At 38.7% G+C, this 13,824-nt stretch overlaps 1 protein-coding gene across 20 annotated transcripts in view; it reads left to right on the top strand.

The window, feature by feature from the left end:
* Positions 1 to 13,824, top strand: part of MKLN1 (muskelin 1) — a 335,447-nt gene that overhangs the window by 120,780 nt on the left and 200,843 nt on the right. For 5 of the 20 annotated variants that reach the window (XM_063099591.1, XM_063099577.1, XM_063099582.1 and 2 more), the window contains one exon: positions 9,926 to 9,967. The exons of 3 other annotated variants lie outside the window; for them this stretch is intronic. Coding sequence is in view for 1 of the 17 variants with exons in the window: in XM_063099598.1 (XP_062955668.1) it covers positions 9,963 to 9,967 (5 nt within the window). In the remaining 16 variants the exon portion in view is untranslated. Of the gene's footprint in view, positions 1 to 4,857; positions 4,874 to 4,952; positions 5,359 to 9,925; positions 9,968 to 10,943; positions 11,036 to 13,053; positions 13,124 to 13,824 lie in introns of those variants that run through there. 12 more of the 20 variants (XM_063099598.1, XM_063099585.1, XM_063099576.1 and 9 more) reach the window with 8 other exon arrangements.

The following is a 13,824-nucleotide window of genomic DNA, read 5'->3' as shown; positions in this document are numbered from 1 at the left end:
AGTAATAGTAATTACTATTAACATTTATAGAATATCTACTATGAGCTATGTTTTTGCACGCACTGTTATTCAATCCTCACAATAATCCATGGACTAAGTGAAGTTATTATTATTATGCCATTTTGTAGCTAGGAAATAAATATTTAGAGATATTAGGTGAAGCTTGGAGATTAGCCACCTTCCATTCATCTAGAATCCAACAAATATAATTGAATGTTTATTGTGTGCTAGACACTGTTTTAGACATAAAGATACAGTAGTGACTAAGACAGACAAGGTCCCTTTTCTCATGAAGCTTGTGGGAGAAATAGATAAGAAACTAGTAAACTAAGAAATAGGATGATTTCTTGCATGAGCTTGGAGAAAATTAAGTGAAATAAGCCAGGCACAGAAAGAGAAATACTGAATGTTCTCACTCATAAGTGGGAGCTAAGAAAGAAAGACCACAATAACATGTTGAAATTTCAAAAGAAGAGAATGGACCTATAGTTACCAGAGGTGGGAAAGGGAGAGGAGGAGGGGGGATTAGGGAGTAATCAGGTAAGGCACACAAAGAGAAACCACAATTTGTAAATGATGAACATGTTAATAATACTGATTTAATCATCACATACTGTACACAAATACTGATAGTCAATTCTGTACCCCATAAACATGTATAATCAAAAATAAATAAATAAATAACTTTTTTAGGGAAGAAAAGAAATAAGATGATTTCAGATAGTGATTAACACTGTGAGAAAAATAAAAAAGGGTAATTGATAGTGATTGACAGGGGTGGGGACGACTGTGCAACATTGGAAGAGGGATTCAGAAGACCTTAATGATGAGAAGAATTCAACAGTGTAAAGATGGAGGGTAATAGCAAATGCAAAGATCCTGAGGAGGCATTGAGCTTGGTCTGTTCAGCAACAGTAACTGAGCTACAGTTCAAAGCTGGGTTACACTTTTTTTATTGCTTTTACAGCTTTATTGAGATATATTTCATATACCATAAAATTTTCCCATTTAAAGTGTACAGTTCAATGTTTTTTATTGTGTTCACAGAGTTGTGCAACTATCTAATTTTAGAAAATTTGCAACACCCCAAAAAGAAACCCTGTATCCATCAGCAGTCATTCCCAATGCCCACTCTCCACTCTCAAGCCAATCCCAACCCCAGGCAACCACTAATCTACTCTGTCTCTATGGGTTTGCCCATTCTGCAAATTACATACAAATAGAATCATACGGTATGTGGTCTGTTGTGTCTGGCTTCCTTCCTTTAGCACAATGTTTTCAAGGTTCATACATATCGCAGCTTGGATCAGTACGTTATTATTTTTTATGGCTGAAAACATTCCATTTTATGGATATACCACATTTTGTTTACCTATTCATCAGTTCATGGGCATGAGTTTTTCCACTTTGGGGCCATTATAAATAATGCCGCTATGAACAGCCATGTACAAGTGTTTGTATGGACATATGTTTTCGTTTCTCTTGGTATGCATATGCCTCGAAGTGGAATTGCTGAGTAATTTGGTAATTACATGTTTAGCATTTTGAGGAACTGCCAAACTTTTCCAAAGTGGCTGAATCATTTTACATGCTCACTTGCAATATATGAAGGTTCCAATTTCTCCATATCCTCCCCAACACTTGTTATTGTCTGTTTTTATTATAGCCATTCTGTGGGTATGAAGTGTCTCATCGTGGTTTTGACTTGCATTTCCCTGATAACTAATGATGTTGAGTATCTTTTCATGTGCATAGTGGCCATTTGTATATATTCTTTAGAAGAATGTCTATTCAAATTCCTTGCCCATATTTTAATTGAATTGTTTGTTTTTTATTAAGTTGTAATAGATTTTTATATATTCTGGATATAAGTTCCTTGTCAAATATATGATTTGCAAAGATGTTCTCCCATTCCGTGGGTTGTCTCTTCACTTTCTTGATGGTGTCCCTTGAAGCCCAAAAGCTTTTACTTTGAAGTCCAATTTATCTTTTTCTCTTTTTTGTCACTTCTGTTTCTGGTGACATATTTAAGAAACCAATGCCAAATCCAAGGTCATGAAGATTTACTCCTAAGTTTTCTTGTAAGAGTTTTATAGTTTTAATTCTTACATTTAGGTCTATGATCCATTTTGTGTTTTTATTTTTTTGCTGTGAAGGAGAGTCCAACTTTATTCTTTTGAATTTGGATATTCAGTTGTCCCAGCACTAGTCATTGAAAAAAGTACTCTTTCCCTGCTGAATTTTCTTTGCACCTTTGTCAAAAATTAAATTGACCATAAATGGAAGGGTTTATTTATGGACTCTCAATTCTATTTCATTGATCTATATGTGTATCCCTATGCCTTATGGCTTGATTACTGTAGTTTTGTTGCGAGTTTTGAAATCAGGAAATGTGCATTTTCCAATTTTGTTCTTCTTCTTCAAGATCGTTTTGGCTCTTCTGGATTGTATTTCCACATGAAGTGTATAATCAGCTTGTCAATTTCTGCAAAATAAAAAAAAGCAGTTGGGATTTTGATAGGGATTACATTGTATTTCATTTTCAGATTGTTCCTTGCTAGTGTATAGAAATACAATTGATTTTTGTATATTGCTCTTGTATCCTGCCACATTTCTGAACTTGTTTTATCTTATATTTTTAATTATGATCCTTTACTTCTTACTCTGTGTGAGGCATTATGTTAGACACTATAGGAAATACAAATATGAACAAGATATGGTTTTTGTCTTGAAGAAGCTTATAGCCTAATTCAAGAAATAAGACATAAATCTATTGAGTAAATGATAGGCTATTATAGCAATGTACAGGGAAGTATATAATTGCCAAATAAATGTTACAGATAATTAGAGCTTTGGCAAAGTTCAGGGGATGAAGAGACAATTCAGGTCTGAAAAGGGCTAGGAAAAATAGAGTAAGAAGGATTTGAGCTGGATTTGAAGGCTCACTCCACCCCTCCTTCCCTTCCTTCTTTCCTCTTTTACTTTTCTTGCTTCTTTTTTTCCCATTTCTCTCCCTACCCAACTTCTTTGAAAACATTAATAGAACATAACCATGGACAGTTTTCATTTCTCAATCCTTACTGACTATCAGAATCTCTTGGTAAGCTGTTTAAAAATATAGATTCTAGAGTCTCACCTCAGAACTACTGTATCGTATTCTTAGACAGTGGGGCATGGGCAACTGCATTAAAATTTTTATCTGGTTTTCAGCCAGGTTTGGAATTTCTGGGTATGCTTATAATAATGATATCCACATGTGAACCAATCCTTATCTTCATTCTGTTGCACCTCTGACTCTGTTTAGGATGCTCACAAATCCAGCTAGTCACAAGGGCACCTAGGTAAGAGAGTGTAAGTGGACCTGTGTAGCAACTCCTCCATTAATGAAAACATCTCAGTTTGCATACACTAAGAGGGCTCATTAGTGTCATTTGTGTTCAGCAAGGTGGCTCACTATAGAGAACAAACCTTTATTTTCCATAACTGAGAATCCTAAGAATCTCACAAGATCCTATCATATGGATGGCCATGACCCTCAGAGTCACCTGTGGGACATGTATCCACACTCTAGATTTAATAAATAATAACAGCTTGCCATATTTGCTTAAGATTTTAAAAAAATAAATAAAACATTTTATGTACAGAAGACCTCCCATCTCATCTCTCCCCAAAGGTAACCAGTCTCTTGAACATGATGAGAATCTTTCCCACACGTGGTTTTATACTTCTACTACATAATATATGTTTTGGATGTTTAAACATGTATGCAAGCAGTGTACATATCTTTCTGTACCCTGTTTTTTCTCAACACCATTACGTTGAGATTTATCCATGTGATACTTGTAGAGATAGTCCATTCTTTATAATATAAGTAATATTATATTATATAGTATTGCAATATAGAACCCCATCACATAAATATTCTAGAATCTATTATCCTATGGGTGGATATTTGTTATGTCTAGTTATTAGCAATTTCAAATGCATGTCCTTGTGTATGTCTCCTTGGACATGTGTGTGAGTTCTTCGAGGGAATACATCTAGAACACAAATTGCTAGGGAATAGAATATGCACATTGCCGACTTTACTAGATTGCTTTCCAGCTTACTCTCCACAGTAGCCAAACCAATTTTTACTTTCATCAATGATATATGAGAATTTCTCTTGTCCCATATTCTTTCAAGTTATTTTTTAAAAAATACACATATCTGGGCCCTATTTTCATAGATTCTGATAGGGTAGCTCTGGAGTGTGGTTTGAAATGTGCCACAAGTGATTCTGAAACACGGATATAGAGTCTCTGACCCATGTATGCATGTGCATACAATCTGATATACTGACGTGTAAATTGGCATAGTGAGACCACTCTGGCACTTTGTTGATAATGTCCATGTTGGCTGCATTTAGATCTTTGTGGAAAGGGTGAAAAAGTACCACTGCCCAACATACCTTGCAGATGCATTTTGAATAAAGCTGCAATACATGATTTACCAGTCCACTGGGTGGTACTTAATCTAAAGTCCTACCTTTGCCAACTAGGCAGGTGGGGGTGGGTCCATTCTGGAAGCTGTCTTCCTTCTTACTAGGCGCACGGCTGGGTGTCAGTTGTCAGGGCTTGAGTACGTGTGATCGCTTAGGGGAGGGTGCATGTCAGTGAAGTCTGCCAGCCTACTGGGTGGTGTCACTGTGTGGAGCATTTGTGGCTTTTTCAAAGCCCTGAGGAATCTGAGAAGCAAGTGAGGGGAATGATGCATGAAAACAAAAGGCAGTGGAAAGAGTGACCAGCCAGCAGGCTCCAGCAGGCTAGAACGCTCTGTCCTTGTTATTACTGCTTCATGAAAATGCCGCGGGCTTCCTGGCAGGGTCTGGAAGGTAGAGGCTTCTTGAGAAAACAAGGACAAGTGATGCGTACTATGAGACTAGGGTTCTGGTTTCCCAGCTTCCCCATTTTCCAGGGGAAGTGGCAGGGTGAGGATGGGGAATCTTGTGACCCTTGGTGGCTTTCGGCTCGTCATTCTCTCTCCCCTGGCTGCTTTCCCAAGAGTTTTTTCCTCCCACTCATAACAGCATGGCTCTGGTCTCACAGGCCTAGCAGGACTGGCCTGGGAGAGAAGTTGGGCGTGCCCTGGACAGAGCTGTTCCCCAAGGAGTGATTTGAAGGTCAGCCTAGGGGAGGAAAAAGGGCCTCAGCCGTAATTCCCATTCAAGGAGTGTTTGCCACAGGGAAGTGCCTCCTGGTTTGGGGCAGTGAGACAAGGGTGCTGTCATTCCTTGCCTGCTTTGCTCTGAACTGTAAATGCCCTGGTACTCTCACAGGGAGCCTCAGTTTTCAGAAATGAGGTAGAAGCTCAGCAAAGGTAAGAGTCTCCATTTTAACTAATTATTGGATGGATTTCTGGACTCATTACTGGACTTGTCAGAAGTCAACCTTTACTTTCCCTTCTGATTTGACATATAAAATACCTGGGTACAAAATAGGGAAGTAATCAGAACTCCCTTCTTCTCTTTAAAAGTATCTATGAGGATAATGAATAAAAATAGGCCTTTGTGGATACAATAAGGCTGAGCTGAGGGTGTGGTTTGCTTGGCAACAGCTCAGGCAAAGTTATTTCTCTGGGTCCTGGAATACTCTTGACTTTGCTTCTGCCTGATGTAGTCCTAAAAGACCAGCTTGAATGTGACCTTTTTTTTTTGGTGAAACTCCCATCAATAGAGTTAATCATTCCCTTCTTTCTGGACCCACAGCATTTTAATTTTATAAAAAGCATTCATCATATTGCATGACAATTACTTACTTGGGATCATACATTTTTCTGTGTGTGTGTGTGTGTTTCCTCAGCATCAATAGACTGTATTTTATCATACTAGTTCTTTTATAAATATTTATTGAATGAATCAAAGTTCTTGAGAAAACACCAATCCTCAGCTCTTACATTTTCTTAATTATCCCCTGCCTTTTTCTCCTTGGGGTGAACTACAAGTAGATTCAGCTCCACATTGAAAGGAGGGCACACTAAAACTAATGTAATTTTGTTTTTCCTGAAGAATGGCTCCAGCAGGAATGGGTGTTTCAGATATATCACTCTGTTACAGGTACAGAAATTGTTTCTAGGAAACACTGCCATCATTATCTCTGAAAGGCAAGTCAGTGGAAATTGTTATTTTCCATTTACAGATGGACAAATGGAGGCTTTCTTTCCTATTTACCAATTACAGAATGTCCATGCTGTTTGGAGTACTCTGCTAGGATTTTTATGGGATACAAAGACGTACAAGACATGGTTCTTGTTCTAAAGAAGAATGTCATAATCTCGTTTGGAGGAAAAGACATTTGTATACAAAAATAACCATAATTTGGGAGCATATAATTTGAAGCATATGAGTGGTCCCAAAGGAAATACCACAGGGAAAATAAAAGGTAGAGAAAAGAATGTCCAGCCAAAGTGATCAAGGATATCGTCGTGTCATTTGAGATGAATAGATTTTGTGCTGGTTATTCTCTGTTTGGTCCTTGTAGTGGTGCCTGTGACTGCCATAACAAATTAAACTCAAAACAACGGCATTAATTTTCTCATAGTTCTGGAGGCCAGAAGTTCAAAATCAAGGTTTTGGCAGGGCCACAGTCCTTCCGAAGTCTCCAAGGGAGAATCTCTTCCTGCCATTTCCAGCTTCTGGTGGCCCCAGGATTTCCTTGGCTTGGGACCACTCCACTTCAGTCTCTGCCTCCATGGTCACATTGCCTCCTTCTTTTCCCTCTTAAAATTTCCTCTGCATCTCTCTTATAAGTATACATGTGATTTCATTTAGGGCCCACCCTAGTAATCTAGGATAAGCTCTTCCTCTCAAGATCCTGAACTTAATCACATCCTTTGCCATGTAATGTAATATCCTCAGGCTCTGGAGATTAGGGTGTGGACATATTTTGTGCGGGGAGCGTGGCTACCATTCAGCTCACTACAGTTCTATGTGCTTTTCTGCCCTGTTCTGGGCCCAATGAGGCTGTGACCTCACAGATTGTATTATTTGGGTTCCACTGCCCTCTGGCTTGCTGTTGGGTTTGGCCACTCAGAGGTGTCAGCAAGTGTCAGAAGATAGGAAGAAAAAAAGGTTGAGATATTTTTTCATTCTTCCCTGCTTTAATACCATGGTTTCATCAATAGCTATGTTCCTTCACAATTCCTGCTCTTCCTGGGCTCCAATAAAACTATTTCCTCCCCTTTTCTCTTCAGCCCTGGGTTTCCACTATTGCTGGTCCTTGGGTACCTCGACATTCTCTTAAGTTCCCATAAGCCTGCTTACATCCTTGTAAATATGTCTTCATCAAATTATTTTCAAAATCCCAGCTGAATGTGCCTTCAGTTTCCTGCCATGATCTTGACTGATAGAGATTCAAAAAGGCAAAAATTTAATTTCCAGAACAGAGACATACTCAGCTTACTTCAGTCTAAGTAATGGCCAATGGGAACTGGAAGGTGATTCAGCATACAGTACAATCATAGCAACTGGGTTATCTTATGGGCTCTTCAGCAGTAAATAGCTGTTGCTTTGGACTCTATCTGTATTACTGTGACTCTCAGCTTCTGCTGCCCTTGCCACTCAGTACTTTCTATTCTTTTCTCCATCTCACAGCTTCTGTTGCATCGAGGTTTCTGCTGCCACAAGATTTCAGCTTTCCTCCTTCCCTGTGTGTGTCCTCTAGCTTCTGTCCACTGCTAATTTCTGACTTCCTCTCTGTATTTCATATTCAACTGCCTGAAAGGATCTGACCGGCTTGGCTGTTCACTGTCAAGTGCAGGCTGTGAGAGCTTTCTAGACAAACCATTTCATCAGCATAGTTTTGATGTCCTAGGTCAGGTGCCCCCTCCTGACCTAAAGGGCTTCATTTGGAATGGCAGAATATGTTGACACATAATCTAGTTTCCTATTAGAAACCCCTTGAAGAGTCTATGGGAGTGGCAGGCATTCTGACAATTGCAGAAGGGGCAGGCGGGGGTCCTTTTCAAAACCCACAAGTACTTGGGTTATTCATTCAATAGCAGAGGCATGGTGGTCTCAGACAAGCACAGCATGTGTTAGGGAAAAGCAAGCAGCCCAGATCAGCTGATGGTATAATTCAAATACAGAGACACTATAGTTGGTGTTAAGCTGGAAATGTAGGTCACGACAGTTTATGGAGAGCCTTGAGTGCCAAGGTTTTGCTATTGTCATAAAGTCACCAAATATTAGTTTTACAAGGAACTTTGGACATTATTCTATGGGCAGAGAGAAGTTACTAAAGGTTTTGGAACATGGGGGAGCAAGATAAAATCAGTTTTAGGACTATCTACCTTTTAGCAATGGTATTCAGATTGGATCAGGAGCATGTGAAAACAGAAAGACAAATTAGGAAACAATGTGAAAACTGAAAGACAAATTAGGAAGCAATGATAATAGTCTAAGTAAGAATAATAGAGACCCAAACCATGCAGGACTGGAAAGAAAGGGAAAAGCTAGTCGTGAGACACTCAGGAAATGAGTGGATTTAGGACTGAGGCTAGTTTTGAGCTACTGGTTCAAAATCTTTTTAGCACCAAGGACCATTTTAATTATTTTTATTTTCTTCCAAACAAACTGCACTTTTTTGAGGGGTAATGAACAAATTCTATAAGGTATACTGAGGATATTGGTAATATTATTTTCAGCTATTATCATCTTTTGGAACACATTCTTGGAGTTTGACTTTGAGCTGAGAGAATTTAGGAAGTGGTGGTTCCATTGAGAGAAGTTGAGCCTGAATACGTTAGCCCATGTTTTCTAGAAAAATAGAACTCAAACCAAGAATGAATGCTAATGTTTTATTTAGGAGATGCAATCCTAGGGCAGTAAGACTGAGAAAAAAAGGGAAGAGAGACAGAGAAGGATGGGAAGCCATGCGAGATGATGCTTGAGCAATCTGCAAAGAGACAGTAGGTATGCCTGTGTGGCTGCACAGAATATCTCCAGACTTGCTAGATGGTGAAAACATGCTTTCAGTAAGTTCTTGGGAGGAAAAAGGAAAAGGAACCCATCTTCTTGATTCCTTCCCATTTCCTATTTCCCAATGATCAAAATTTACTCTACCAGGAATTACTTTCCTCATACTTCTGGGGGTTGTGTCACTTGTTCTCATTGATAATCTCTCAGCAAGACACATTCAGTGCTCCATGGTGTGGCCTTTAATCCTGGTTGGGGAGTGACAGAAGCCAGAAATTCATGGTGGACAGCTGGTGAGCCTGGTTGAGGTTGTTCAGTGGTAGTCAACAGGGAAGGCCAGTCTGGGAAAGGAGCAGATAAGCCCCAGGCCTAAGTAGCAGTACTACATGGGCCCAAACAAAGCAAGTCAGCTGCAGTAATGGCTGCCACAGGGTGAGCAACTGAGGATTTGAGAGATGATGGCAAGAGAATCTGTTGACGCCCATAAGATGTGTGTGATAGATACAATGAAGAGAAGAGAGGTTAAGGCTGAAACTTGCAGTGATGTTCAATAAGCAGTTGGAAATTCAGACCTGGAACCACTCCAGGAAGACAGTGTTTTGAGGGTTACAGAACTACAATTCATATACCACGTAGAGTTCATATACCATACAGAGAAGGAATAATTCATATACCATGTAGAGTTAAATTCCTTGACAGCATAGAATAATGAGTAAGAACATGGGCTTTGGAGACAGGCAGAGTTATGCTTAAGTCACATTGTATATGATCTGAGCAGTGTACAGCTGAAGTAAGCCTTATTTTCCTCACCTGTAACATGGGGATGATGATACTAGATAGCTCATGCTTGTAATGCATTTAGCACGATGCTAGGTGTACAGTAAATACTAAATAAATTGTGGCTATTATGATGATCATTAATATCATTCTTAGATGACTGTGTAATCTTCCCAAACTTTCACTCTTTTCCAGACAGATTCTTCCCATGCTGCTCCTAAATGTTCCTTGAATGGGGTGAGTTACTCGAGCCCGAGTCCTTTAGTTATTCTCAAGGGCAGTTGCCTCAGGATCATTCCACATTTGAGGTCATGGAGCCCTAGTAAGGCCAGTGGCCCCTACAGGGTACTGACACATTAAGCCCCAAAAAGGCAGCACCACTAACATATGTAGATAGGACATATCTTTTCTTTTTATGTTAGTAAATTTTTATTGCAGCGTTACATATGTGGAATTGTAAGCTCAATGAATTGTCACTAAGTAAACCCCATGTAATCAGAACCCAGATGAAGAAAAACTTTGTAACAAGCTTCCTAGAAGCCCCCTCTGTGTCCCATTCCGTTCTCTTACCTCCTTCTCCACAAGGGTAATTACTATGCAGACTTCTAACACTACATATTTGTTTTACCTGTATTTAAACTTTAAATAAATGGAATCATATTGTATATACAATTTGGGGTCTAGCTTCTTTCACTCATTAAGCTTTTATTATTATTCAAAAAATTTTTAACATTTATTTGTACATATTTGTGGGGTACAGTGTGTTGTTTCAATACATGCATACACTGCCCAAGGATTCACTTAGGGTGGATATACCATACTTTTGTACCCGTTAGGATACGACATATTTTTTTTTAATTTATTTTTTATTTTTTATTTTTGAACTTTATTTCTTTTTTTAAAATTTAAACTTAAATTTTAATTTTTTTAAACTTTTATTTTGTCGATATACATTGTGGTTGATTATTGTTGCCCCTTACCAAAACCTCCCTCCCTCCTCCCTCTCCTCCCTCCCCCCCAACAATGTCCTTTCTGTTTGCTTGTCGTATCAACTTCAAGTAATTGTGGTTGTTATATCTTCTTCCTGCCCCCCCTGGTTTTTTTTTTTGTGTGTGTGTGTGTGAATTTATATATTAATTTTTAGCTCCCACCAATAGGATAGGACATATTTTAAATGATCCGCTTTTCTTTTTTTTTTCCCCCTTCAAAGTAGGAAAACAAAGTTTTATGGTCAAAACTTTGCTTTGGCACTCCAAGAAAGCCTAGTCAAGTACACAAGTGCTGCTAGAGCCACATAATAAAGAGGTTTGTATAAGACTTTAGAATTGGGAGATTACTGTATGTATGGTATTTGATAGGATATTTTAAATTATACAGATCAAATTTTATTTGCTCCCATAAGTTGAAATCCTTTGAATCTGGCATAAGCACATTAAATGCCAAGAGTAAAATATACCTAAAGTATGTAAATGCTTTGGATATCTCTGGAACAACAACAAAAACACATTTCACTCTTCTGTTCGAGACCCATATTACTCAGAGTAAAAACCCAAATATTTACCAGTGGCCTTTAATGACCTGTGGGATCTAGTCCCCACTTATCAGACCTTCTTTCTTACTGCTAGGAAGAAGCACGGCATACTTTGATGCTTTAAAAGCATGGTTTGCTAGAAACAGACTACCTGAGTTCCCATCCTAGCTCTATCACATGATAGCTATGTAACTGGGGGACAGTTATTTAACCTTCCTGTGCCTTAGTTTCCTCATCTGGAAAAGAGAAAATCAGTACTCACATCATATGGTTGTTGGGAGGATTAGTTAATATTGTTTAAGTGCTTAAAATAATGCTACTAATAAAGGCTATTTAAGTGTTCATTAGGTAAATAAAATACTTCCCTCATTCACTGCATTCCACCCACACTGGCCTCCTGGCTGTGCCTCCAGCAGCACACTCCTGCCCGAGGACCTTTGTATTTGTCATTCTTCCATTTGGCCATGTGATCAATTTCCTCACCTCTTTCAAGTTTTTGCTCAGATATCACCTAGTAAGTGATAACAACCCTACTTAAAATTGCAGTCCTCTGTACACCGCCTCATTAGCACTAACCTACTTCTCATACTCTATATATTTGCACATTTATTTGTTTTTCACCTATCTTCCCCAACTGGAGGGTAAACAAGGGCAGGGATATTTGTTTTATTTGGTGTGTCCCAGGTACCTAGAACACTGCACGGGACATAGTAGGCATTCAGTACTATGTATGGAATGAATGAACACACTGTTTTCAGGTGAACAAACTTGGAGTCTATTTTGAGGATTGATTCAAATGAGCTTCCTAATGTGCATGTAAAATACTGAAGATCTTTCCAAAAGTTGTTCTGTTAAGTTGAATATATTTTCTCTCTCTCCCTCGTGTAATATTGTTTAGTTTAAGAATTGATTAGCAAACTTGTTTTTCCCCAAAGATATTTAAAGGTAAACTTTAGCTGAAACCTAGGTTAAACTATCTTTAATTCTTTATGAGTACACTGTGAATTAATGAGATAGATCAACTCCTGATCAATTGCTGGTGGACTCTGTGGCACTGTGTCTTATCCATTTTGACCTAGAAGTCATAGCCTATCATCAGGATATGGAAAGAAGAGAACTAATAACATGTACTCTAGGTCAGGTAAGCTGCTAGGCTCAAATCTGTGTGGCACATATCATCATCACCATAGTATAGATAAGTAAACCAAGGTCTATGGGGACCGTAAATCACATACCTAATAGGAAATAGAAGAGGGATTCAAACCATCAGTTTCCAAAATCCATGCTTTCTCCCTTGTTTGTAGTAACATTACTTATGTACAGAGTTGTGACAATTAAAAATAATATATCTAAAGCAGCAGAATACTCCCTAAATGACAGCTTTCATTATGGCTGTGCTTTAGGAATGATGGTGAGACTTTTCCCATGGGGAACAATCACATAGCCTCTCCAGGGAGAAAAACAGGAGCCCTGACTTAGATGGATGACAGAAATAAGTCTTATAGAGGTGGGTTAATTGAAAAAGCCACATTTGAAAAAAAAGAATTTTAAATTTAAAATATCTAAAAAATTAAAAAACTTATTTGTGCCTTCTTTGATTAAGAGCTGATCTTATGGACTCCCTGTAGTCAAATTTGAGACAATATGATCATGAAAATGTTTTTATGGTCATATAAAGATTATGGTTGTATACAAAGCAAAAGCAGTGCATTTAAAGTAATTGAAAAAGTGGGGGGGAGGGAAGTAGGAGAGCAAGAGGAGAAACAGGAAAACAAAACCTTTTTCTTTGCAGAAGAATATCAGCTAACAAATGTTGAAGAAATGATGAAGCTTAAGAAAAATATTGTTGTGCAATCCCCAAGGTAATAACTGAATCGAGCAAGAGTCATCAGAGGATGTTAAAACCACTGAGTGAAAAAGCTGCTGGGTGTTAGGGGTTGAATTATGTCCTCCAAAAAAAAAAGATACGTTTAAGTCCTAATCCTCAATACTCCAGAATGGGCCCTTATTTGGAAACAGGGTCACTGTACATGTAATTAGTCAAGATGAGGTTGTACTGGAGTAGGGTGGGCTCCTAATCCAGTATGACTGGTGTCCTTATAAGAAGAGGGCCATGCGAAGACACAGACACTGGGGGACACCATGTGAAAATGGAGGCTGCATCGGCGTGCTACAGTTGCAAGCCGCGGAATGCCTAGGGCTACCAGAAGATGGAGGAGGCAAGGGAGGATTTTCCCCTACAGGTTTCAGAGGGAGCATGGCCCTGCCAACACATTATTTGCATACTTCCAGCCTCCAGACAATAAATTTCTGTTGTTCTAAGCCACCCAATTTGTGAGTACCTTGTTATCACAGCCCTAGGAAACCAATACAAGACACAATGCACCAGAGAATCATCCCATATGTATAATAGAGCTTCCAAAGGAGAGATTTGTCAGTTACCACTTAACCAAGTATCAAACTTAACATCACTGCTAATGGCACAACCTGACATTGTGTACCTCTGGATATGATGCAATAAGGGGTTCATAATATCACTCTGATAAACTGATTGCAATAAGTA

The sequence above is a fragment of the Cynocephalus volans genome, chromosome 6 (assembly GCF_027409185.1).
Source record: "Cynocephalus volans isolate mCynVol1 chromosome 6, mCynVol1.pri, whole genome shotgun sequence".
NCBI classification, from domain to species: domain Eukaryota; kingdom Metazoa; phylum Chordata; class Mammalia; order Dermoptera; family Cynocephalidae; genus Cynocephalus; species Cynocephalus volans.
The sequence above is the reverse complement of the archived record's forward strand: the minus strand, read 5'-3'. Positions and strand labels throughout refer to the sequence as shown.